Raw genomic sequence first — 26,333 nt, forward strand, 5'->3', positions numbered from 1 at the left:
CATGGAAATGTATTGATTCAGAGACACAACCTCTCCAAAACTTTTTGTGGCAACACTTGAAGAAGTGTTCAAGACTTTGGAATGGAAAGAAAAGGGAATCAAGACAAATGAACAACTTACGATAATCTTTGCACTGACACCTGAAGACCTGCAGCTTCAAATTCATTAAATCTCAGATGCAAGCAAGAAAATTAATCAAAATGAACTTATGTTCAATTTTGTTAAAACTAAGAAAACTGAAGAATATGAAAAGATTATTGAAGAAGTTATGTCTTGGACAGCAAATACATGCAGATGGCGATGTTAAAGAAAGAACTACAAAATAGTGAAGATGACGTTAATTTGGAATAAATAGTACACTATTTAAGAACATTACAATTTGCATGATGAGCAAAGTATTTGATCAATGCAGATACCAGTGCTCACTTGTGACTCTGAAACATGGTCACTAAAAGTACAAACTATACATAAACTGGAAACAACACAAGGAAGCATGGAAAGATGCATGCTTAGAATAACAAGTAGAGACAGATAAATGGAAACCGAGATCAAACAAAAATATGTGACATCATTGAGAAGCTGAAAAGGTTAAAATTGCAATGAATTAGATACATTGCAGGAAAAACAACCCAAAGATGGCCAAAAGATGGAGGAAGACCACATACAAGATGGAAGGATGAAATAACAATTGTGTGACAACAGGGCTTCATGGGTAGGCTCGTACTGTGTACTTTGTAAGGCGGAGATGGACGTTGAAACCGAAACAATTATATATTGAAAAACGACCCCGCAAGACACTTCCTGTCTCTTTAAATCCTCGATCAGCTGACTTCTCTGCAAACGAGCGCTTATGAAGTCACACCCAGGACGGCGAAACCTACCCTGACAGCGAGGCCGTGGCGTGAGAGTGACAGCCGGCGCAGCCAATGACAGCGAAGGAGATCCGGGGACCTAGGAAGTTTGCCCTCGAATGGCCCAATTGCGAAATAGAAGGAGGCGGGGGCTTTCGGTGGCCTTTTTTCGTTTTAACCTAAGGGAGCCAGTTGAGTGTGGAGGCTCGATGTGCGGTATTGTTGTCTCTTGATGTGTGTGTTTGTGTTGTCAGTGAGGGAAAACAGGGGATAATAAAGGCAATGGATTGTCGTCTTCTTAAAATGAGCCTGCTCCTGTTCCACGCTGTACCCGTCAGCCTTACTACAGAGAAGACTGCCACAGAGGTAAGATCCGAAACATTGTAGTGCATTGGGCTGCTGAGCAGTTAGTCTCGGTTGTTGTTTTTTTGGGGTTGTGTTGCTTGGGGCCCACTTGCGTATAACATGTATATAACCGTTGTACCCAAATTTGTATTGTTGTGCGGACAACTCCTTAATGCCACAGTTATCCAATCTGTGCTACTCGAAAGTCGCCACGTTGTAGCTGTATAATCACTTTTTGTTGAGGCATTGTTGAGGTTGGAGTAGTTTGAGTAAGTTACCCGCAACTTTTCTTTCTGTATACTTTGCGCTAGTTTGCTGGTGCTTTCCCTTCTGACGCAGGACGTGAAACGTGTGTATTGTGCATACACAACAATTGCAGTACGCTTTTATACTTATGTATAGGCTAACGTGCCGTTTAAACTGGATTGTGCTTACTTTGTCTACCAGTCTTTTTACCAGGACGTGTATACGCGAGCATTGGGAAGAAAATAATGTGATTACAAATGGCAAATCGGCATGGAGACTGGATAGCATGCATTAGTTGTGAGAGGGATCAAAACATTTGCTCGCCAGCTAAACGGGCTACATATTGACTGGCTGCTGATGTGCAGCTGTTGCTTGTGCCATGTCCCTGTTATTATATTGCCACACAGAGCAAAGAAAGGCCCTATACTACTAGTAGTGTCAACTGTTTATTCCTTTGTCTGTCAGGGTGGCAATACTGCTATTACAGTAAGAGGGCAGTATTCCCTTTTTGTATAAGTTGTGTCCCTGTGGTCTCCCTCCCCTTAAAATTGACGAAAAAGCAGGAAGTTTTGGTTTGTTTGTTTGGCCCCGTGGCGTGCTAACCTAACCAACACTGTAACACATGTGGGAGTATTATTAAGATGTACGGGCACCGTTTGTTGGTGTAGTTCAGGTTTCTGCAGGTCTGCGCCGCTCCACCAATGGGGTCGTTGGCATTCTGCAGATCTGCGCAGAGCTGCGGACATCTGCGCTGCACGCCTCACGACCCTTTCGTGAGCACTGCAGTTTGGCAGTACAAATAAACGGACAGTGCCAGGACTGCAAAGAACATCGTGTATCATTTACCTTTCGGATTCATAGCATTTTGTTTATTACCGTCGCCGTAGTACTGTCACGGAAGATTACCCGAACCCTGGATGACTTGGCTGCGCGAAAAAAAGAGGTTTGAATCGCTGTTCAAGGTCAATTACTTCAGTATAACTTCGTATTACCGACGGAGCCTGACGTCACAGTCTGAAGTTCAATAATGCATACAAATAAACGAAACCATACCCTTACGGTTTAAAATGAAACATACCATGTCCATTTTAGCACAGACACCCGAATATGTCAATGAACAAACAGTGCACCAGTTATGTAGATCGAAATGTGTTTGTTCAGGTTGTTATGACAGGATAATATAAAACCCTGCTATGGTGCAATCACAGCTGCTGTCTCTGACAATCCAGCATGCAGAAGAGTATGATGTGATTCTCTTGGTGAAAGGCTCCACTGGTTTCTGCTTTTGTTACATTGTTGTGGTGGTAATGACCTGTTTGTATTTCAAGTGGAAGATAATGCACTGGAGTTATTTTCATTTCGTATTAAAAGAATATGAATCATTTGTCCTCCGGGAATATTTTGTTCAGGTTGTGTTAACAGGTGTCTTCTGCAGTGTTTAAGTAGTTGGGAACCAACCTGTCTAGTCATCAACCCCTTTACCTAAAATAACTCTCCACATAAGTTGCTGCTAGTTTTGATTTTCTAGATGGAAAAACATGAACACCCACTTTGTTAACCAAAGACCATGTCTTAACTGTTTAGATGTAAGAAGATGCAGGAATTATTTGGGTTCACCGATTATAACAAGCTGCATAAGCTGGATTAAAGCTGCCCTCTTCCAATGTCCTTGTTTTTTTGCTCGTCATTTAACATTCCACAATAGATTATCTTATTTTGTGTCTGTTTTTGTGTCCTTAAGATCTGTATCAGAATGAAGATTTAATCGGCAAAATATTTGACTTGCTGAGATGCCAATAATGTATGAGCACAGTACACATGATCAGATTTTGTAAAGTACAAGCATTACAGCCTTTTAATTTGTGTAGAAAATGTGGTTATTTAATTTAGTTTGGGGGAAATAAATACATTGTAGCACATCAGAATCTCTTGAGTATTTTGCCGAGGAGGAGTGATGCACTTTCTCAACAAGGAACATGCTGTTTTTATGGGTCTTTCTTAAGGCCTGACTGAGAGGGTCACGTGTGCTTAAAGTAGACTACACTTTAGTCTACCGAGTATGTGTGATGGACTTTCAGACCGTGTTCCAAAATTGTTCTCCTATTACAATGTCAAACATCACTTTTTCGCCTGCATCTTTTTCCGTTCACATGTAGTTAAGATGTGTGTAGCCAAGGGGCTGAATCCTTCACACTTTTTTTAATGCTTCTCAACTAGAGCGTGCAATATAATACAACTTCACATTTACCATATTGAACATTTTTTCTTTTTGTATTCACATATGAACATTAATGTACTGCTGTACATTTCAATTTTTTTTTTTTTTTTAAGATGGATGGTAAGAGAATATAGCAGATCTTTTATTTTTAGGATATTTTAAAATCACTCGTACTCTTTTTTTTCAGTTTAGCCTGTGTAAGATGAAATTGTGATACAACAATGTGTGCAGGTATTGCCTTTAGCCAGTGTAAAGGATTAATTTTTTGCAGTCAGGACAGGTACCAAGACATTTCTATCATCTCATGATTAACAAAGCATTACTGGAATGCATATTATGTTTTCAGACCTAACAGCCCCTGCAAATGGTTCTTTACTCATTTGTTACAGGTCCATAATTCATGGTTAATAAACTACTACAGGCTACTTTCATTTAAAACTGAAGAACTGTAGGTGTAACAGTCTTTGTGCATGTATAATAAACAGTGGGGTTTCTGAATGTTCCTGCAAAATACAGTGGATCAAAGATTCATTTATACTTCATGCCACAAGTGTACAATGCTGTAAAGCATCCCTGAGGGGAACCCTGTCAAATTAGGCAACCTCGATAACTGCAGACATTAGGATTTCCCAGTAAAACGCCTGTTTTATTCTGAAAGAGTAGCTAGTTTGTAGCAACGTTTCTGACTGACTGTAATGTTTTTTTTCTCCTTCCTCTCTCTCTTCTCTCCACTTGTCAGTCTTTTCCATGTGGTAGTCTATCCATTACTTCAAACATTCTAGTAGAAAAACTGAAAGGCAAATGCAATGGGGAGAAAAAAACATTGGCAACAAACGTGTTTGTTCTGTGTTTTTGCGAAGGTAGTCTACCTTCAGTCCTTACGCAGAATTGTATCGCTACCCACCATCATGAAATTTCACAATTTCCTCCTAATCATTGGAAAAAAATAAACATTGCAATGTTGCATTTTCTCAGTAAAATGTTTCTTGTTAGGTAAAATCAGATTGTTCCTGTGGAAAAAGAGGATTCCCTTTGACTTATGGCTGATATATTTAACTATTTCTGCCATCTCCCTTACCATATTTTATTTGTCTGAGAATAGAGGCCAAGGTCTGTTCCAGTACATTAGATACTCCTGGTTGCAAACATCTACATCAGGGACAATGCAGTGGCCTTGAAAATGTATTTCAATGTGCCAGTAAACAGGGTTAGCCTTAACTCCAGTGACTTTTAAGCACCATTTAAATGCCATGTTCCACAACTAGAAGTTTTTTTTTTTTTTTTTTTCCTCCCCGTCCCCAAAACGTTTATCCTCTTGACTCAAACTGATTGTGTTCCAGATGGCTGTTTTGTTTGCTGACACTGAAATGGATGAATGATGCAGATCCAGATATCCTAGTGTTATCAGAAGTAAAAACAATGCTAACTCATCGAATTCATGAGCAACACTGATATTTCAAAAGCAGATCTCCATGTTATGCGATACATGGGTAAAGTGGTTCTTGTGTGTTACACGGGTGCTTGATTATAATGTGATTGTACAAACAATGTAGGAATAGAGGAAGATAAAGAATTAGGCTAACATCTTGTAATCAAATGGCTGTGTTATGTTCAGAAGCTTTCAGCAGTTGGTATGGAATAAAGTGAAATTGCTTAAGTGAAGATCTAATCTTATACACTTACAGGCACATGTTGAACAGATTGGTTAACTTAATTTTATATTACATTATATGTAATGTTTAGATTTTTACTTTCAGAATTAGGTAAAATGTGATGGATAGCTAAGAAGTGATTTACAACTCCACTTAAATTGAGGGATCTTCTAAATCCAAGCTCTCACTGTGAACATTGTGGGGGCAGTGAGTCCTAGGGTAGAAGTATCTGGATTAGCCCCACAGCTCAGAAGGAGTTACTCAGAAATTAACAAATTCAAAGGCAACTTTACTTTGGTAGCCATGCCTCCCTCACCCTACCCCCGTTTGTTGTTTTGAGCAGCAGTCAGTCAGCTGACTTAGCTTTCATTCCCTGACTAAAGCACTTCACCTTAATCAGGTTTAATTGGGTTCATCTGTATTACTATCCATCCATCTATTGACCCTAATAGTCAATCAGTAATTGTTGTAGGGTTTTTTTTGTCTTCATTGTTTAACACATTGACTTTTGCACGTTTTTAACCACAATACAGTGTTCCTTTTTGAACAGTGACTTCTTCCTGTGCAGTACCTAATAAGCTTATTTTTTTACTTTGAAAGAAAAATACAGAAATCACAATGTTTTGCTACACTGATCTAGCCTAATTAAGGGGGTGACATAAGCCTTGGCCTGCTTAAAAATGAATTTGCTTTCCTGTTCTCTTGCCTTGTTTGATTGTGTCCGTAGACTTTTTTGAAGAAACAGACTGATTAAGTTAATGAATGAATAAGCAATATCGCAAGCACTACACAAATTTGGCCTGTATTGTAGGGTGTCAAAAGCCCACCTTGAATCCCATTAGAATTTTTGCTAAAACACTTGGGAGATTCCATAGTTAGGTGGCAAAGGTGTAGTGGTCAGAAAATACCAAATTGGAACTTTTTGGTCTAAATGCCAAGCTTAATGTTTTGTGTTCCAACTCGTCACATCTGTCAACACTATCCCTATAGTAAAGCATGGTGGTGGCAACAGCATGCTATGTGGATGCTTCTCCTTAGCAGGGACTGATTATCTTGTTAGGAATGCGGAGGGGGGAAATAAATGAATGTGCAAAGTACAGGCAAATACTATAGGAAACATGTTTGCTAAAGACTTAAAACGTGTGCAAGAATTCACCTTTCAGCAGGACAATGATCCAAAGCACTAGGCCAACGCTACACTGAGGGCTTAAGAATAAGATTGTCCTTAATTGGCCAGTCAAAGTCCTGACTTGAATCCTATGGAGAATCTGTGGAAAGACTTAAGCGATCCCCAAGCAAATGGATAGCTTCAGCAAATCTGCCCAGAAGAATGGGTACAAATTACAGAGACAGTGTGCAAAGTTGGTAGAAACATACCTAGAAAAGTGGTTGTAAAATGCTGCCAAAGATGCTTCCACCAATATTGAGTTGATGGGTCTGAGTACTTATGGAATCAAAATTTAGTTTAGTTCTTGCGGACATCTACCTGTAACTTATCTTACTCTTAGTCTTCAGTTTGTGCATTGAAGTTTAAAAATATATTAAGTCTAAAAAAAGTGCATGATTTTGAAACTTCACAAAATGAGACCCCATGGGGTCTGAATAATTTTGCAAGACACTGTATAATGACATGTACAATAATACTACAGTCTATATTACTGTATTAATGTTCTGTTTGGGTTTGTGATCTTGTTGCACGTATTTTACTGATTTCAGACATTTTGAAGAGGCAAAGTTCTAGAACGTTTGGCACAAGTACTTGTCATTGCCACTGGATTTAATGCTGCCACTCAGCTCTTGTCACTCTGTTTTCTTTAAATCAAACAACTTTTGAGTTGTAAAGCAGAGCAAAGAGTTGCATTTGCACATGCTGAGAACAAAATGGTTGAGGAATCACTTGGTTCCTCCATACTTGCATCTTTACAAGTTTGCTTTTGAAAATGACAGCTGAGTTTTCTAATGTTAAAGTTCAAACACCGTGACATTCTATCCTTAGTTTTCTTCATTTCCACCTTGAATATCTTACAATAATAAAAAATAGAATGACACTTTGGTTAAGAGTAGCTGGAGGTAATCATGCAAGGAAAACTTAAGTCCTTGCCTATCAGACAAACTTGCTGAAATCTAGCATGTCATGTTGACTTTCTAAGGTAAAATGGCTGCAGTCAAGCAGCAAAAAAGAGAAACCAAGAACGTAGAGGTGCCTGTCAGCCAATTATTCTGAGAATCTGCCTGGATTTCTCTTGTACATCCCTACATATCATATTTAACATGCAATAAAGTGATGTTGTGCCTTGGTTCACAAGAACACTGTAAACTTGTTTTAGTAGAGTGTGCATACTGGAGTGCACTTTTCGACCATTATTACACTCTCCATTCTTTTCAGCAGTTCCTTATTAAATCCGTTTAAATTGCAAAGGTTTAGTTTTATTTTACCACCAGGCTCATGGTAATGTAAAACTTGCATAGTCTTTGTCTTAATATAAGAATGGATGATTGTACTCAGAACCAGTTTTCATCAGTGGAATCTTGTTTGTCTGCATGCTCTTTGTCTCATTATTTGTGTGTGTCTCTGTCTGAGTTTAGAAAGCTTTTCTTCTGTTTTTGACCAGGTTCAGAAAATACATTTGTTATACAGATATATTTGTAACAAGAATCTGGGCAGACAACCTTGACACTCCTTTTAATTACAGTGTTAATGTGTTAATATTCCAGATAAGGACTAACTGGAGAAAGAGATCTGCTGAAATGTATGCATTTGCTGTACAGTAATAGCAGTATTTGCCAAGTCCTCTGAGAAACAGTTTTTAATTGTCGCAGTCATACACCTGTTGCAATCTTTTTTATCTGATATGTTAGTTGGATCAGTAGCCAGAGACAAGCTACATGATTTTCATATTCTTAGACTTCCAGTACAATGCTAACCTTCAAATATTAGACCAATTACTTTGTGGTAGTACAGAGAATTTATTTTAATTTCCCCCCACTGATTTGTCCATGTTTTTAATTTCCATGCAGTCTTGCTGAACTGGGCAAAATCTTCCCAATAGAGCATCAGTGGAGCCTGTGTTTTAAAGAACATTAGTAGAGAGGTTGCTTATCAAAATCCAGCAGAGCATTACACAAAACACAGGACAGGTGTCCTATGGTGGAGTCTCTTTATTTCCACCCATCCCCTCCTCACACTTTTCTACCTTCTTAAAGCAGCAAACATTCTCTTTTTAGACTTCAAAACTTCACAATCCTGACAATTTCTAATTTATAATTGACCAGAAAATGCTAGATGTTTCCTTGGCATGGTAAAAAATATAAATACTTTTTACATAGAATGTTAAGTGCCACACACTCGATCATATGATATTAATAAGCATTTGTGTCTGAGCTGTCAGAATGTCATATTGAAGCAATGTTGCTTTTTTTTTACGAGCAGACTTCATATCTTACTTCTAGTGTAAGCACTGGGCTTACCACTTTTATCTCGCTCCTCCCCCAGTTCGAGCGCTGGTAACCCTGAAATTATTAGATGTGGTTCCAGTGGATTCACACATACCCCTCCCTCAGGTCTATATGCTGACGACACAGTGCCATGTCAGACATTCGAATGTCATCGGTGTCCTGCAGGGTGGGTGGGTGTGAACTGGGCTTGCGTGACCCTGTTTACTAGCATTCCCTGGCACGCTTCCCCCGGGTTTTAAATTAAGAGGAGCTTGGGTGTTTAAATAGAGCCCTGCAACTGACGGCTGGGTCATACTGCTTTGAGGAGATGTCCAGATCTCACAGTGCAGCCTCCTCCTGCCTGGGCGCTGCTGCCATCTCCATGCGTCGTGTCTGATCTCTGTAGTTGGAGAGAGCCACCTTGCTGCAGCATGCCTTTCCTGCTGGGAATGAGACAGGTAATCAAAGTACGCACAGTGGCTTTTCTCTGCTAAAAGTCCTTCAAGATCCCCGACTCGTCTCTTTGGATAGTCTTGCGTACGGGGAAAAATATATGTAGCCTATATCTGTACCCAATACATTTTTCATTAATTCATTCATCAATAACTACTCTCTAAAATTTAGATTACTTTTGTACAGGGTACAGTAGGACAGGAAGAGTAGGTTGTTGATGATTTTGTTAAGATAAGGCACATTCTCCTGCAGAAAACTCCTTTGTAGTTTTTTGTTTTTTTTTATGTGTGTGTTTGGTCTGAATTTAATGTTGCCAAACATGGTCACTGAGTTTCTTGATTTTTATCTGGCTATTGAATGACACGTGCTCCCCGGCTGTTGTCTGTGGCAGCTTCAATTTGAGGGCTGGAAGTGTGTATCGTGTTACTGTCTGGCACTGAGGCGCTGTGACCAGTGGAAGGAATGCTGTGGTTCAGGTGACTGGGTTTGAGCAGGGCATCTCTCCACTCCTCCATTGTATGAACAATAATGTTTATATGATAAGCAAAAAAATACTTTTAATTCAGACTGTTATGTTAATAAGCAATTCACACCTTTGAAATCAGAGAACCTTTAACTTTTAGTGTGAGAACAGTTTATAATGTAAATTTGATTTTAATTGTAAAATGTATTGGCATGTGTTCATCTCAAGTTGATCTCGGAACTGCTGAGACGGTAAGACACTTCATTATTCTTTTGTATGCTTACACTGCAAGCTGTAGTAATAAAAAACACTTGGTTGAATACTGTTGCTTAAAGGACTAATTGCTCACCTGTTCTGGAAAAAAAAAATCAAAGTGCTTTTCATTTCTGTTCCGTTTGAACAAAGGTCCATTTAATGCTTAAAGTTTGTCCCCTGTACTTTGTACTTTAATATCTGTTTTGACAGTGAAGTGCTCTGTATAATATCTATGACGCCATGTACCATATCTTAATTTGTGTGTAACACGCGATTAACTCTGCGTGGGAAAAGTAATCGGTGATATTAGTCCGGTTACAAAAGTGGTTCGCTGGACTGAACTTGTTTTTATTTCCATGAGATTAACAAAACCGGTGTCATTGGAAAACATATGCAAATTACAGATCCATATTTGTGAGAGAAAATCGAGTTCAGTCATTTACCACTTTGAACGCAGCCCATGTGAATAGTTCTGTTGCATGGAGCAATCAAAGGTCTGTAAAATTTCCATTTACCATCTATTACTATCAATCTATTTTTTTAGTCTTGTATGTCCGCTCATGAAAATGGCTTAGGTTTCTATAGAATTGGGTTACCCAACTGGATTTATATTTATCCAATATCGGCTTTATTTTATATTAGCCAACATATACATTGAGGGGAAAAATGTATTTGATCCCCTGCTGATTTTGTACGTGTGCCCACTGACTAGGGCTGTCCGATATGACGATATATATCGTGTGACGATAGAAAAACGTCTATCGTTTATATTGTGGTGTCGCAAATCTCAATCTTTACGGCATTATTTTTCGTCATTAGGACATTTTGCGTTCTTCCCGGTTCTTCCACACGTGTCGGATGCGGCAATAAATGTGCATCAGAAACACACAGACATGAGGAGAGAGAACTGACACGCAATAACCAACACAACCAAGAGATTCTTTAATGCTCAAGAGCCCCGCTCTCGTCGCCGGGCTGAACTCGATCTGCAAGCTTCAACAGTGCTTCAACAGTTGTAGTATTATTATTACTATTACTATTATAACTATTTTGTATTAACAACGTGCTGTACTTGTAAGTAGAATCGAAACGCGACAGTTGGAGGAGAAATGTCCCTGTCTAGCAGATGTTAATGCGCCACTATACACTCACCTAAAGGATTATTAGGAACACCATACTAATACTGTGTTTGACCCCCTTTCACCTTCAGAACTGCCTTAATTCTACGTGGCATTGATTCAACAAGGTGCTGAAAGCATTCTTTAGAAATGTTGGCCCATATTGATAGGATAGCATCTTGCAGTTGATGGAGATTTGTGGGTTGCACATCCAGGGCACGAAGCTCCCGTTCCACCACATCCCAAAGATGCTCTATTGGGTTGAGATCTGGTGACTGTGGGGGCCAGTTTAGTACAGTGAACGCATTGTCATGTTCAAGAAACCAATTTGAAATGATTCGACCTTTGTGACATGGTGCATTATCCTGCTGGAAGTAGCCATCAGAGGATGGGTACATGGTGGTCATAAAGGGATGGACATGGTCAGAAACAATGCTCAGGTACGCCGTGGCATTTAAACGATGCCCAATTGGCACTAAGGGGCCTAAAGTGTGCCAAGAAAACATCCCCCACACCATTACACCACCACCAGCCTGCACAGTGGTAACAAGGCATGATGGATCCATGTTCTCATTCTGTTTACGCCAAATTCTGACTCTACCATCTGAATGTCTCAACAGAAATCGAGACTCATCAGACCAGGCAACATTTTTCCAGTCTTCAACTGTCCAATTTTGGTGAGCTTGTGCAAATTTGTAGCCTCTTTTTCCTATTTGTAGTGGAGATGAGTGGTACCCGGTGGGGTCTTCTGCTGTTGTAGCCCATCCGCCTCAAGGTTGTACGTGTTGTGGCTTCACAAATGCTTTGCTGCATACCTCGGTTGTAACGAGTGGTTATTTCAGTCAAAGTTGCTGTTCTATCAGCTTGAATCAGTCGGCCCATTCTCCTCTGACCTCTAGCATCAACAAGGCATTTTCGCCCACAGGACTGCCGCATACTGGATGTTTTTCCCTTTTCACACCATTCTTTGTAAACCCTAGAAATGGTTGTGCGTGAAAATCCCAGTAACTGAGCAGATTGTGAAATACTCAGACCGGCCCGTCTGGCACCAACAACCATGCCACGCTCAAAATTGCTTAAATCACCTTTCTTTCCCATTCAGACATTCAGTTTGGAGTTCAGGAGATTGTCTTGACCAGGACCACACCCCTAAATGCATTGAAGCAACTGCCATGTGATTGGTTGGTTAGATAATTGCATTAATGAGAAATTGAACAGGTGTTCCTAATAATCCTTTAGGTGAGTGTAAACCCGGCTGTGCTAAATCTACCTGAATCTATACCTTTTACAGTTCATGTGTTGCATGATTACTATTACTTGTTATTGTTATGGTACAGGAAATCCATACTGTGTATATGTACAGGGGGAGGGGGGGAAAAAAGTATTTGATCCCCTGCTGATTTTGTACGTTTGCCCACTGACAAAGATTTGATCAGTCTATAATTTTAATGGTAGGTGTATTTTAACAGTGAGAGACAGAATAAAAACAAAAAAAATCCAGAAAAACGCATTTCAAAAAAGTTATAAATTGATTTGCATGTTAATGATGGAAATAAGTATTTGACCCCTTCGACTTAGTATTTGCTGGCAAAACCCTTGTTGGCAATCACTGAGGTCAGACGTTTCTTGTAGTTGGCCACCAGGTTTGCACACAAGTCATTAAGGTTTCGAGGCTGACGTTTGGCAACTCGAACCTTCAGCTCCCTCCACAGATTTTCTATGGGATTAAGGTCTGGAGACTGGCTAGGCCACTCCAGGACATTAATGTGCTTCTTCTTGAGCCACTCCTTTGTTGCCTTGGCTGTGTGTTTTGGGTCATTGTCATGCTGGAATACCCATCCACGACCCATTTTCAATGCCCTGACTGAGGGAAGGAGGTTCTCACCCAAGATTTGATGGTACATGGCCCCGTCCATCGTCCCTTTGATGCGGTGCAGTTGTCCTGTCCCCTTAGCAGAAAAACACCCCCAAAGCATAATGTTTCCACCTCCATGTTTGACGGTGGGGATGGTGTTCTTGGGGTCATTCCTCCTCCTCCAAACACGGCGAGTTGAGTTGATGCCAAAGAGCTCGATTGTGGTCTCATCTGACCACAACACTTTCACCCAGTTCTCCTCTGAATCATTCAGATGTTCATTGGCAAACTTCAGACGGGCCTGTACATGTGCTTTCTTGAGCAGGGGGACCTTGCGGGCGCTGCAGGATTTCAGTCCTTCACGGCGTAGTGTTACCAATTGTTTTCTTGGTGACTATGGTCCCAGCTGCCTTGAGATCATTAACAAGATCCTCCCGTGTAGTTCTGGGCTGATTCCTCACCGTTCTCATGATCATTGAAACTCCACGAGGTGAGATCTTGCATGGAGCCCCAGACCGAGGGAGACTGACAGTTATTTTGTGTTTCTTCCATTTGCGAATAATCGCACCAACTGTTGACACCTTCTCACCAAGCTGCTTGGCGATGGTCTTGTAGTCCATTCCAGCCTTGTGTAGGTCTACAATCTTGTCCCTGACATCCTTGGACAGCTCTTTGGTCTTGGCCATGGTGGAGAGTTTGGAATCTGATTGATTGCTTCTGTGGACAGGTGTCTTTTATACAGGTAACGAGCTGATATTAGGAGCACTCCCTTTGAAATGCGTTTTTCTGGATTTTTTTGTTGTTATTCTGTCTCTCACTTTTAAAATACACCTACCTTTAAATTATAGACTGATCATTTCTTTGTCAGTGGGCAAACGTACAAAATCAGCAGGGGATCAAATACTTTTTTCCCTCACTGTATACTATATAGAGGCTATATTAGGCTCAATTATAGCCTACACCTAGCCCATTTCCCATTTGAGTTTGATTCTTCTCCAGTTCTTGTTACAATTGGGTTCTGTGGAAGCATATAATTTTTATTTCGGTTTGCATAGTTTTGGATATTGGGTTTGGTTTTGATGTATTTTATTGGCAATCCCAATACTCCAAGAGTAGTGTTAATCAAGGTCTGTGAATCCTACAGTAAGAGCTCAGTATGTGTCTTGTATGAAATCTGAATTTAACATCCAGAATCTGCCTGAATCGCACTATGACTGTACACAGAGCTGTCAGCAGCTGTAGCCAACCCTGTAAAAGCATCTTCCTCTGCACTACAGGACCCTAGCCCAGTGTGGCTTTTTTCAGATTACTTTTTATATTAGGCCTACTTGTTGAATATATTTTGGTTGACCTAATACCTCGTCTGTGTGATTTTTAGTTTTGGCACTAACTGGTATGTGAATTAACATGGTTAAATCCCCTGGAAAACATGATACACACATAGCACAATGGCTCAAGAAATGTATTGTGTAAGCATGGGAAAGCCATTTGCAGACGTTCATAAAGGTGGTTCCATGCTGAATGCTGACAAACTGTCACAGAAGTAATGGCCGCTACCAAGGCCTTTTCCACTTCTCATTATTACAGGAAAAGCAAAGTCCTCTGCCTGTGTATTACACGGTGTGCTTCCCCACAAAATGCATTTATGTGCTAACAATTATAATGAACAGTGCATGATAATGAACCTAATTCTACTCTTCAGTTCTTATCTGGCAGTCATGTACTGTTATACTTTGACATGAAAACCTTGCACAAGCTTCTTTTACTCCTGCTTGTGTATGTTTCCAGTTTGTTAAAGCACACACTTCACACAGCTGTTTTCATGCTTTGTCATTCAAGCAGACAATCCTAAAATATTTTTAATGGCTTAGTCAACTCTTCCCCTCTTAAAATATAAACATGGTAGACGTGAAACTAACTTTTTAGAATGTGGGATTTACAGTTCTGCAGTTTTTCATTCCCATTTCCATGTCAGCTTGCAATACATTTAAGGTTTTCTCCAATAAACATTTACTTTGTTGAACATTCATGTTATGTATTTTTTTTATCTTAATGCAATGTAGGTGGATGTAAAGGGTCATTTGAGCAATAATTAAAGTACCGTACAGTGTGGTAACACCAGTGTTAGACCGCAGCCTGTGGTCTGTATAAGTGAATTGCATAACCACAATAAATGCCTTGCCTTTGTGTTTTCCTACATGCTGTGAAGGGGACGTCTGGGAAGCATCAGTCTAGCCGTCAGCTTCACTTAAACAGAGCTTCTCTGAGAGTGTTTATTTAACTGATTAATATCAGAGGACTTCTAACTGAGCATGAGCACCAGTAGATGTGTGAGGGAGCGCCTCTGTATGGTTTTATGTATTATAGGAGCCTATGGTACGGAAAGCTGTTTATTTTAAATGTACCTTTGTGACACTGTACTTTTATTGCCAACATTTGGATAGCTCTGTATCAGCATTTTAATACTCCGATCATTGCAAGAAACGGTTTACATGAACAAGTGAATGGCTTATTGGCAATAGAAGAATTTTGGCAGTCTATAAAATACATTTGCTTTAAGCAATATGTATTTGTAGCTTCTGTAAGGCTACGTGCTGGTCTTTTCTGTTACTTGTTAGATTTGATTTTTTACCACTTAAGCCCTGAAAAAGCTACAAAGCAAGAGATTAGTTTTGTGGTGGGATTTCCCTCTGGGTTCAAAAAAACAGAAGCCTATTTTAATATGTAGTCAATAAAAGAATCATACCCCTTAGTGGTTCTCCTTATTGTTGCTGAGATTTAAAATTGTACTCCTAGTTGTTAAGTAATGAATTCAGAATGTTGCTACTATCTGATTTAAACAATTTCAGAGGTGTGATAAAGGTTACTGATACCATTTTTTTTTTTTTTTTTTTTTTTTTTTTAAATATCATGAAATTATCTGAAGTATTTATTCATAGCTCATGAAAGGGATTTAATTGCTCACTATTCACATGGTCACTGGTTGAACAGGTTATCTTACCTTTCTTTGCATATAAACTAAACACATTGATCAAGACAAGTTCACTACAGGGGAAAAATAATCCCTTCTCTGCCAAGCCTTAGGTCTTTGTCTTGCAGTGTGGTTGCTGCTGTATTCACTTGGTTTCCATGGTTGTTCCTGTTGTTGGAGAGTTGTGGCATGTCAGATCAGGCACTTTATTCCATCCAGACTGAGGCTGTCCTTCAGTGGTTCAGTGTCCAAATGGAGAAATATTTTAGGCAGCACTTTGGGACCCTTGAGTGTAAAGGCAGATGTTGTAGGAAATGGCCTTAACTATCAGGTTTGAATACATCAACCACATATACATTTGGCTAGGATCTGGTTTGAGATGCCTTCATTCTGTGGTTGACTGAAACAACTAGCCAACAAGAAGCCACACTTCTATCCGCTGTCAGTTAGTAACCATTGAATTCAGGTGCATGCAGTAGTGCATTAGTGGTTAAGTATTGGTGTCAATTTTGAAAGGCAGGGGACATCATTGCATGGTTTAAAATTTTAAAACCTCTTTTCAGTTGTTCCCCAAAGAACAGTCTGGAAGGCCCCACAGAGACCAGCTGCTCTTGCTGCACTAGAAACTGTGCTGTTGCCATATTTCTCCACCCATCTGTCAAATGCCCAACGATATGTGCCACAGCCAGGCTACAAAAGTATAGAATAACTTCTTATTTCACTATACATATCCATGTGAAAGTGAGTGTCTCTAAACCATTGAAACATCTGCAGTGCAATTGGCCCGACCCTATTGCCTGCCATAAAGCTGTGCAATAAATGCAACTCCATATGCTTAAAACCTCCTTACCAGAGCACTTGAAATGAGCTTTAGTAAAAACAACCTATTTAGCAGCAGAGTTATATTCTTGTGCATGCAAAAACTCTTCTTCCAAAAAAGCCTCCATCACTCAAATAATGTTGCAGTCTTACTGGGATACATTCCAAAAGAACAAGTATGATTGCATTTCTGGGTTGGTGTACAGTTTTTACAACTAATGTATACATTAGCAAACAAACCTCCAGTAGCACTGAAGCACTTTAAAGCCCTACTGGGCATGCATTAAGCCAAACTAATTAATTTATTTTGCCATGAACCTATGTTGATATTCACTTAACTCACACCCTGATGTGTGCTAATATTTACTCAATGTTCTGAGGATTTGCTTTTACTGCTGTTGGGTAATCTAGCAGCTCTGCATGCCTCAGGTTTATTCATAAGGTCCTGCAGTGCACTAGATTCAGGATTCTCATTAAATCTATCTTACACTGGTGGGTAATGACTAATGTCCACTGGCAGTTAGCAGTCTAAAGTACAATAGACCTCATGGTAGGAACTACTAAAAGTTTAACTTTCAAGAACTTAAAAACAGGCACTACTCAGTCCCAGTAGATCTTGCATTTTGATACTGATCACAATACTTCTATGCATAGGTTTACTTTGAAACAACTGACATGCAGAGACTAGATCAATGTTATTTGAAGTTCTTGGTTCTTCAAAGTGTCTTACAAGCATGTTAATGTGGATGGAAACTGAATGTATTCAAGTTTACCCTGAGCTTAAACACATTCCCCACAAAGGTCAGTGTTAGGGGCCTGGTCCAGGTGGTAAGGGACAAGCTGTGCTGAAAGCAAGACTGCAGCCAGCCATATTGTGCTGTTGTACAGGAAGGGTTCTGGACATTGCCTGGCATAGATCCCAATTCTGAGAATAATTAACTGCAAGAGAGAAGGGTGCAGGAAGCTGCAGAATCAATTTAGCCATGACACTATCAATGAGACACTGTCCTACATTATCGACCCATTACTGAGCCCTGCTAGGATTGAAAGAATAGGCCTAGTCGTCAACCTCTGCCTGGAATTGGAAAAGTGATTGCCCCTTTCTTGTATAGCGTGGTGCACAGTCAAGCAAATTGGAGTGAATAAGTCTCAGCAACTGATGTCTTCCTGTATTTAACCTGATTGACACTGAGGATTCTTTTCAGATTGAATGTGTATTCCTGAAGTGACTTTCTAATGATTCGTTAAGGTTGTTACCATCCAGACATAGTCTGGAAATAGTGTGTGTGTATTGTAAGGATATTAATATTGTAATGGTTTAACTTGTATTGTAAATTTGTGTTAATTATTATACATGGAATATTGATGGAGAAAATCTAAAAAACAAAACCAACACATTTTTAATTCCCATTATTTGAGTTTTAATTGTGACTATGAAGTTCACAACATCTACCCGAAGACATCACTGGACAAAGTAAAGTGCCACACATTTATGATCTCCTGTGTAATCATTCTTAATGATATTGATTTTGATTTCCCACCCTCCCTTTTTTAAATCCTGGAAAGTAGTAACAGTGGTGATGTTTTCTTTCAGAACAAAGTGCTCTGCTATGGGGTGAACAATCAGAGCTACAGCTGCGAGTCAGGACACTGCTGTGGGGAGTCTCAGTGCTGTAATTATTACTACGAGCTGTGGTGTAAGTCCCATCCAACTTTATGCTACAATTTCAATCTGCCAAACCAGATTCCTGAGCAAGTAGATTGTCATATGCACTTCCCTGACACATTTCTTACCATGTCACATTCACAAATGTGTTCTGTACTGTTTTTTTGTTTTTTGTTCTAGCAGAAAATTGAAATCTAAAAAATAATGATCTGAACCTGACTTCTCTAGGCAGAATGAGAGGCTGTGCTTGTGAGCACTGGCTTAAAAGCTTAATGCTTTATCAAAAGGCTGCAAACATGGTGTGATGCTGGTTTTAGTCTCCCGAGTGTTTCTGTGGAAGATGCTTTGAGTCTTCCTGAAATTAGTTTTGCTCAAATCCTCACACTATTTAGCAGATCAAACAACAACCGAGCAGAAGAAATCAGTGGTTGTGTAAGATGCAAAATAACCCCTCTCCCACTGTCTTGCATGGACAGCCAGCCTTCAGAAAAGTATTTTAATAAAAAGCTACCATTTGGTCTTTGCATTGTTCAGTTATGAAAACATTGTGTACATAATTTTAGACAATACATGTGGAATTCATTAGCCTTGTATATCCATGTGGAGGTACCACTGATGTGTATTTTCCTTTGTGGCCCGAGGTCCTTTTCTGGAGAAGTGCCAAGACCGTTTGATAGTTCAGAGAAGTCCAAATGGGAGATTAAGTATATGAAAGCAGAACTGAGTGCATTGTCTTAGGTTGAGGCATCTTGTTCTGATTCTTGCTCCCCTTCATCTGTAAAAATTGTATGACATCACAATGAGAGAACTGCATAGCCTCTACATAAAGGTTCTCTTTTCAGTTACCACCCTGGTCTCTCAAAATTCCCTCGGCATATTGTGGTGCTGTTGACCCCCTCCCCCACCTCCACCCCATGTTTTGTGCTCAGTCTAATCTCCCAGCCCTGTTTATTAAGGTACAGTATCTGCTGAGTCAAGGGCTCCATTTAGTTTTTCACATCGTGAAGGATAAATTAGCCCCGGATGGATATGCCTCTCGTAACTCTACCCCTGCAGCCCCTGTAAACAGCTGCCTGGGACCAATAGCTTGTTTAGGCAAAGCAGACAGTCCCCTGAAGCTTCCAGAAATGTCTGGGATTAAGTTTTGCACTAAATATAAACAAATTGAAGATGTTGTGACCTTTTGGTTCTCTTAATTCTGTCTGCTGAAAGAATTGATGGAGGGTCTGTGGTGCATTTACTCCCCTCACATGTTTTTTCATCCCTGCAATTTATTTTTACAGTTTCCGGCCACCCTCTGCCCTATTATCTTGTAGGTGCAGACTACCCTCCCTCTTCCTTGTATATGGTGCCTTTGCTTTGACACTTATTTTTCACTTATTGTTTTTCATAATTTAAAAACATTAGTCAAGCGATCATTCTGCAGTGATGCTATCTTACCATGATTTTCTTCCAATTTTATTTTAATTTAAGTCACAATTAATGTAAAGTGCTTGTGTCGGGTTTGCAAGAGCTGCTTAAGATACTGCCTCACAGTAAAGCTTCTCCCAATAATACCTATATGATGGGAATCTTTGTGCTCACACAGCATTGGATTACAGGTGCAATTTGCAGTAATTTCTGGCCATGATGCTTTTGTTGTGATGTACTGATGGTGGATTGCTCCTTTCCTGTCAGGGTTCTGGCTAGTCTGGACCATTATCATCATCTTGAGCTGCTGTTGTGTCTGCCACCACCGACGCACCAAACACAGATTGCAGCAGCAGCAGCGGCAGCACGAGATCAACCTCATCGCATACCGGGAGGCGCACAACTACACCTCCCTGCCCTTCTACTTCAGTAGGTGTTGTAGGTTCTCTTGTAGAGGAGTTTCTCCCAATGGTGTGTGTGTATGTATGTAGATTCATTAGCACACTTCTAATTTTGTATATATATATAGATATAGATATATATATATATCTATATTATTTTTTATTTTTTTTTACCGCTTTCCCAGGGTTTTTGCCAAACTATCTCTTGCCCGCCTATGAAGAGGTAGTCAACCGCCCCCCCACACCTCCTCCTCCTTACAGTGCCTTGCAGCCCAGCCCTCCAGCTGGTGCCAGCCCTCAGAACCCTGAGCTGCCAGACGGACGACCTTCCTGCACACAGACTGGTCCTCCTGGCCCCACCCCGGTTGTTCTTTCTCCGCAACCCTGCCATGAGGAGCCCGAGCCCCCTGCTGGCTACATCCAGCGAGGTGACCGTAAAATCCACCTGGATCCTGAGCAGGGTGGCCACCAGGTGGCTTCTGCAGAGGACCCTCCATGCCGAGACAAGGAAGCAGACTGCAGCAAGGAGCTGCTGAGGGACTTGGGCTGTGACAGCTGCCCAGAGGACAAGGAGAAGACACCAGGACGGCACCGGCGCTTCACGGGCGACTCGGGCATAGAGGTTTGTGTGTGCAGCCGGGTCAGGGAGGGCGAGGAGCTGAAGGAGCTGGACGGGCTGTTGGACGACAGCCTGGACGGGCCCATGGACTTCTGTGACAGCTGCACATCCTGCGACCCGCAGGCTCCCGGGGATGAGGAGCAGGGCCTTGCTGGCCCTGAAAGAGCACAGGAGCCTGGAGAGCTCCCCCTGGCCCGGCCCCCTGTCTGCCTACTGCTACACACCATCAACGAGCAGGAGGCCCCCCACCCACAGAACGGCAACACGGAGCCCCATACCTGAGCACAACTGGCACACTGAGGGAGAAGCAAGCAAGACTGGCTGGCATTTGATTCCTTTTCATTTTTTATTTGTTTTTGGTTAGTTTTGCCTACTTGCGTGGTGATTTGGGGTTTGCGTTAAGTGCTGGACTTTCCATGTTCCGTCCCGATGACGCCTTAAGTGGAAGGAGTGCTGGCCTGCTTTCCCTGCCAAGAGGAGGACACCACTCCTGCCTCCACCAATCTATTGAACTAAAGACTTTGAGGGACTGATGGAGATGATGCGCAGAAGCTGCTCTCGCTGAAAGGGGAAGACTGCTTCTCACCCAGTGTTCTAGCACCTCCCCAGTGTGGGATTTTGTGGCCTCCATCTGAGGTTTGCCCAGACCAGCAGCAAAGCCCATCACTCAGAGGGGCTGTATCGGAACACATGGCCAAGGGGGCTGGGTTTATGATGCCTTTTTTAGGATGCCAGTTGAGATCCCAGGAGAAAATCCCATGAGCAGGTTGTGTCCTTCTTGCAAAGACACATCCTTTGTTTATCTTTACATGGAGGAGATGATATTCTAGAATATTTTGGATAGCAGCACACAGTGGACTGGAAGACTTCATGTAACTGAAAATCTAGAAGGGTTAACCTTCTAACCATTTTGCAGCCAGTCCTACTTTGTCCAGCTGTGTGGAATATAGTGCAAGTGAGGCCTTGTACTTTTAAGACCTAATCATTTTGATCATTGTACTATTTTTGGTTTGTTTGTATTTGATTTTATTCATTTTTCCAAACGCCAAAAAGCATTTAGAGCGAATTATCTAGACAACATGTTCACGCATACACGTGTTTTATACAGGGTGTTAATTATGTCGCAAGACAAAATCACACAGCCAGAAATCTTTACACGTAACCTTAATATTGGGTGTTGGCATACTGTAATGCAGTACATAAATACACATCCCGCTGTTCCAGCTTTACACAACTCGTATATTGGTGGTAGTATGAAGGATTACAAACATCCCCATGAGTTCTTTAACGTTATCTCCATTACACTTGTATTAATGTATGTGATTTTCTTAGTTGATCTTGTAAAAGAAAATAAGACGGAGGTGCATTATTTTTAAATGGGGAATTTGAATAGATTTTTTATTTTCAATCGTTTTCACCAGTGATATGAATTATCTTAAATGAAGCTTTATAAAATGGTTTAGAATAGAGGCACAAAAGTGTTGTGGGTGATTATTGCAGTTTTTTGAAGGGTTTTAGTCTTGCTTAAAGCGAACTTCACATAGAATGTCAACACATCTGCAGCCTTTCTGGTATTGAAATCATCATTCAGTATGCCTGCCACCTGATCTACTGCATGTTTTTTACTAGCCCTCTGTCTGCATGGAGAAGTGGGCAGTGAACACCACCAACCCACAGTCTGATTAGACCAAGTGCTACCCATTCAGTGTGCCTTAGACTGGACCATAGCAACAAGGCGCTTCAACAGCTAGATGTTTTTAAATGAGCATCAAAATAGTTTAAGCCTAGATTGCTTCACAGGTTTCTTTTATTCATTGGTGAGAGGAATGACTTTGAGGCTATTTCTCAACCAAGCTACAAGATGTGTACAAGAGTTTTATCTGGCTTAACTGTTCAGATCTCACCTGTTCGCGTTCCAGTAGTTCAGCAGAAAATGTTTTTATCTATAGTGAGAAGTTGTTCACCTGGCAGTAGAAAATAATTTGGAGTGTACGTAATGTGGCAGATGGAAACTTAACCTATTACTTTACATAAAGTATGAATCATCTTGTTCTAAAGCCAAATTCAAACATGACATGGAGAGTGTGTTGTCATTCCAGTCGATTTAATCATTTATTTTTCCTATTCTAACTGTTTTGTTCGTTAATTGTGGCTACCTCATGTTTGATTTTTACGTTTTTGTCGGTTCATATCTTGATGAACACGCCATGTAAAAAGAGCAATGATATATTATTTTGGTAGTCCTGTCAAGAAAAAACGTATTTTATCAAGTCATAATAGGAAATCTGTTCAACACCATTCTCTTCTGATCTTTGGAACTTCTCAAAAGATCAAGAGATTTACACACAGCTCTTCACTTGGCCACAGTGGCAGTTAATCTCAATGAAACAAGCTATGTTAGCCATGTTCTCCAGTCTAGCCTTACAGTGTTCAAATCATAAAGCTTCTCTGTTTAGATATTTGGAGATGATGTGGAATTTCCTTTGCGTTGCCTAGGACTACTTTGAGCTGTGTATCAGAAGCACATTTGATTTTCCTGTTAGCTTCTGGGTGTGACAATGAAGTAAGAATCTTTTGAAATGTATCCATTATATTCTCAAAATTCTCAACCCAGCAGCGTTGGTCACTTAAAAGAAATATTACATAAAATGCAAGATATTTGTTTCTGAATTGTTGGATGTAGTCAAACCTAAAAAATTAAAATATCTAAAGAAGACCATGTTGAAATGTTTAACCCTATTGGCTTTTACTCCACATTGAACTCTACCTGCACTCTGACTCTAGGACTAATATTTGATTAAGGAGGTGTGTGTGAGGGGGAGTGGACGTAATAGAATTTATCCCATCTAGAGTTCTGAAACCTGATGTAAAGTATCTGAAGAAGTCCCAACATCCCCCATTTTCAACAGGTGATGCCCTAAAATACACTTATACACCTATTTTCATTTTTGTAATATCTTTTAAGCTTATTTTCTGCTTAGATTATTTGACAATTTATCGGGTACTGTATTCCTGAATAATAACTTTTGAAAAGCATCCAAGGGATACTTGAGGGGAGGTAGATCAGTGTTACACCAAATCGACAGTATGGCTTCTTCTATACACATCCTGTCTATAGGTGGAACTTCTGTAAGACTTAATTACAGTTGCAAAAATCACACATTTGACTTCACACATTTAGTATAGTATTCAAAATGTTTTTGTAAACCCCCCAGCCCCCATACTACCTTAGCTGTACTTACCTAACCTTAGCTGCTTTATTGTACCTTCATGATGTAAACCAAAAATAAGTTATTACTCAGCTACAATATCATAAGCCATAGCTTTTGTCTCCAAAAGTACAAAAGATGTTCAAAGATCAAGTCATCCATTTAATCCGTTTAAGTACAACCCAGTAAGCTGCTTGCTTTACAGAAAACAATTATATTTGAGAAACTAGCATTAATTTGTTTTTATCATGTTCTGTGACCAAAAAAATGTTCTTGTGTTTTTAAGCGAAAGGTGAATGGTCTTCATGTCATGTTTTGGACTTGACTAGGTTTTACCTCGACAGGGTAACATTGCACTGTTTCTTAATTATTTTCATTTCCTCTCTCTTTTCAATGGCTGTTCGAAGTGGCGAACTACAGTTGATGTTGTGCTAGGCTGTCTAGACATTGTGATAGCCATCCTTGAGGGATACAAGACAATGAGGTATGATCTGTCAGGCACTAATCATAGCTTTTTCCCTATGTCAACATGATGCCTTTGTATTTCTCTTAACATTTTCTAGAAGGGCCAGTATGTACATTTACTGAGGAAGTCAAGTAAATTAAAACAACTTTAAACCAACATGTCTGTTTTTGTTTCTGTCCCTATATTCATCAACACCAAGGAGCACCTGAGGGGATGTTTTTTTCTTAAGGTCAGTAATTTTAGTTTTAGTCTGACTTTGTGAAAGGTTTTTAGCTCAAACGTGTCATTTGTGTGGGGGTTACTAATTCTATAATTGTCCTTGTTTTTTTAAATGTTTAAACCAGGATTACACTTTGCACCATACTAACATTGAGTTTAAGATGCATTAAAGGTTATGAAGGATGTTTAGATTTTCTGCTTTAGCCAGTTTTTTCCAACTTGCATCTGCTTTAAAAAAAAATCACAATAGCCAAAAGCTGTTTTTGCCAGATTAGGCAAGTTCCTCACTACCCATACATGCCAAAACTAATTTATACAGCTGGGACAGAGTACCCAGCTTGAGGATAATACAGCCCAGTCTGCACTGGAGACTTCAGCGCCTTGATTCTCGGTTCATGAGTCCAGAGGCCTATTGCATAAGGCCCCCAGCTGTGACCGTTGTTCATTTGATGAAAGCACTATGAGACGCATTTGCAAAACTCATCCCAATAATACGTAAATGTTTGAAACCGGATGGTGTAAATTCCTTGTATTTTTCCATTCTAAAATAATGTAGAAAATATTGTTGAACATATGAACTCCAACAGCAGTAAATCATATGTGAAAGTAGTTTTACATGGAAGGCTTTAGCCACAGCATTTTGCATACTTTTTGGTCACAGATCACAGGAGAAGAATTGCAGCGCTCTGAATGTTTTTAGGAAAATGCTAAACATTCACCCTGTTTACCACAATGCAGTTTTCAGTAATGTTTTTGGAACATTGGGATTCCTTTTTGCTACCTCTCCACTCCCTCACAGATGATGGATTATGAAAAAAGGTCTGAGGATATGACATCACCATTGGATGAATGGAATTAACCTGTAGTTCTAATGACAAATAAATCAATTTGCACTCTTCAACTTTGTACTTTCTCTCCAAAAAGTAAGTTATTTTGTAGAAATGTTCTGGATTAGTTACATTTTCATTTAAAATTTGATTTAGGCTCCAATTCTTGCAGGAAGACTGACATTAATCTCTGTTATCCTCCAAACATGTCTTTAAATCAATCACAAAAAATAATTGTCCATAACTTGACGTTTGAAATCTGAGTTGTGTATATGCTTGGCATCTGTTATTATATACAAGATCGCCACCCCATCTTGTGGTTTTAAAAAGCATTGCAGCTACTTTAAGCATCTCTGGCCAACTGTATATTTATGATTGCCTTTTTATAAGAGGAACTATTAATAATCAAAAGATTACTTGCAGCTCAATGTCTGATAGTAAAAAAAAATGTTTTAATCTGTCTTTCAAATTTAACCATACCTATCTTAGTTTAGTATAGAATATTGACTGTTTAATCAATCGGAGGATTTAATTTTGTTTTTTTTCCTACTTTTGTAGACTTATTGGCTCAAATGGACTGGTTTATGATCCTTCAACCAACCTCTTGTTAGTTTAGAATGTAAAATGTGTTGTATGTTTAATAAATATTTTACACAGATGGTGTGAAATGAAATGTAATAGTGCATGTTGAGGTTTATTCTGTCTAAGGTAGTTTATTCTGTTGGCAAAAAACCTTCCAAACATTTAGTATGTGTTTCGGTATTCGGTATGTGTTTTTCAAAATGCATATTTTGAAATCATTTGAATGTAGTTCCAGAAACTGAAGTGAATATCC

The 26,333-nt window shown here is 39.9% G+C and overlaps 1 protein-coding gene across 6 annotated transcripts; it reads left to right on the forward strand.

The window, feature by feature from the left end:
* The first annotated feature begins 982 nt into the window (after window positions 1-982).
* Window positions 983-26,181, forward strand: wbp1la (WW domain binding protein 1-like a). 6 transcript variants are annotated; one of them, XR_010805101.1, is made up of 6 exons: window positions 983-1,217; window positions 18,276-18,378; window positions 20,025-20,186; window positions 20,344-24,470; window positions 24,652-25,594; window positions 26,057-26,181. XR_010805101.1 is itself a non-coding variant. In XM_066693303.1 (4 exons), exons 1-4 carry the CDS (start codon window positions 1,134-1,136, stop codon window positions 21,057-21,059), a joined length of 1,065 nt encoding a protein of 354 aa, XP_066549400.1. In that variant the 5' UTR covers window positions 983-1,133; the 3' UTR covers window positions 21,060-24,608. The 6 variants fall into 6 exon arrangements, 3 of the variants coding, with proteins under 3 accessions (XP_066549400.1, XP_066549401.1, XP_066549402.1); XR_010805100.1 differs by having other exon boundaries at window positions 24,652-24,681; window positions 25,333-26,181; XR_010805099.1 differs by having other exon boundaries at window positions 24,652-26,181.
* The last annotated feature ends 152 nt before the right edge of the window (window positions 26,182-26,333 follow it).

The sequence above is a fragment of the Amia ocellicauda genome, chromosome 20 (assembly GCF_036373705.1).
Source record: "Amia ocellicauda isolate fAmiCal2 chromosome 20, fAmiCal2.hap1, whole genome shotgun sequence".
Taxonomy (NCBI): Eukaryota; Metazoa; Chordata; class Actinopteri; order Amiiformes; family Amiidae; genus Amia; species Amia ocellicauda.

Excerpts from the sequence above, each read along its gene's own strand:
- wbp1la (XM_066693303.1), top strand. The coding sequence starts at position 1,134 with ATGGATTGTCGTCTTCTTAAAATGAGCCTGCTCCTGTTCCACGCTGTA. Across the intron at positions 1,218-18,275 it reads CAGAGAAGACTGCCACAGAG|AACAAAGTGCTCTGCTATGG; the intron begins GTAAGATCCGAA and ends GTTTTCTTTCAG. Across the intron at positions 18,379-20,024 it reads TTATTACTACGAGCTGTGGT|GGTTCTGGCTAGTCTGGACC; the intron begins GTAAGTCCCATC and ends CTTTCCTGTCAG.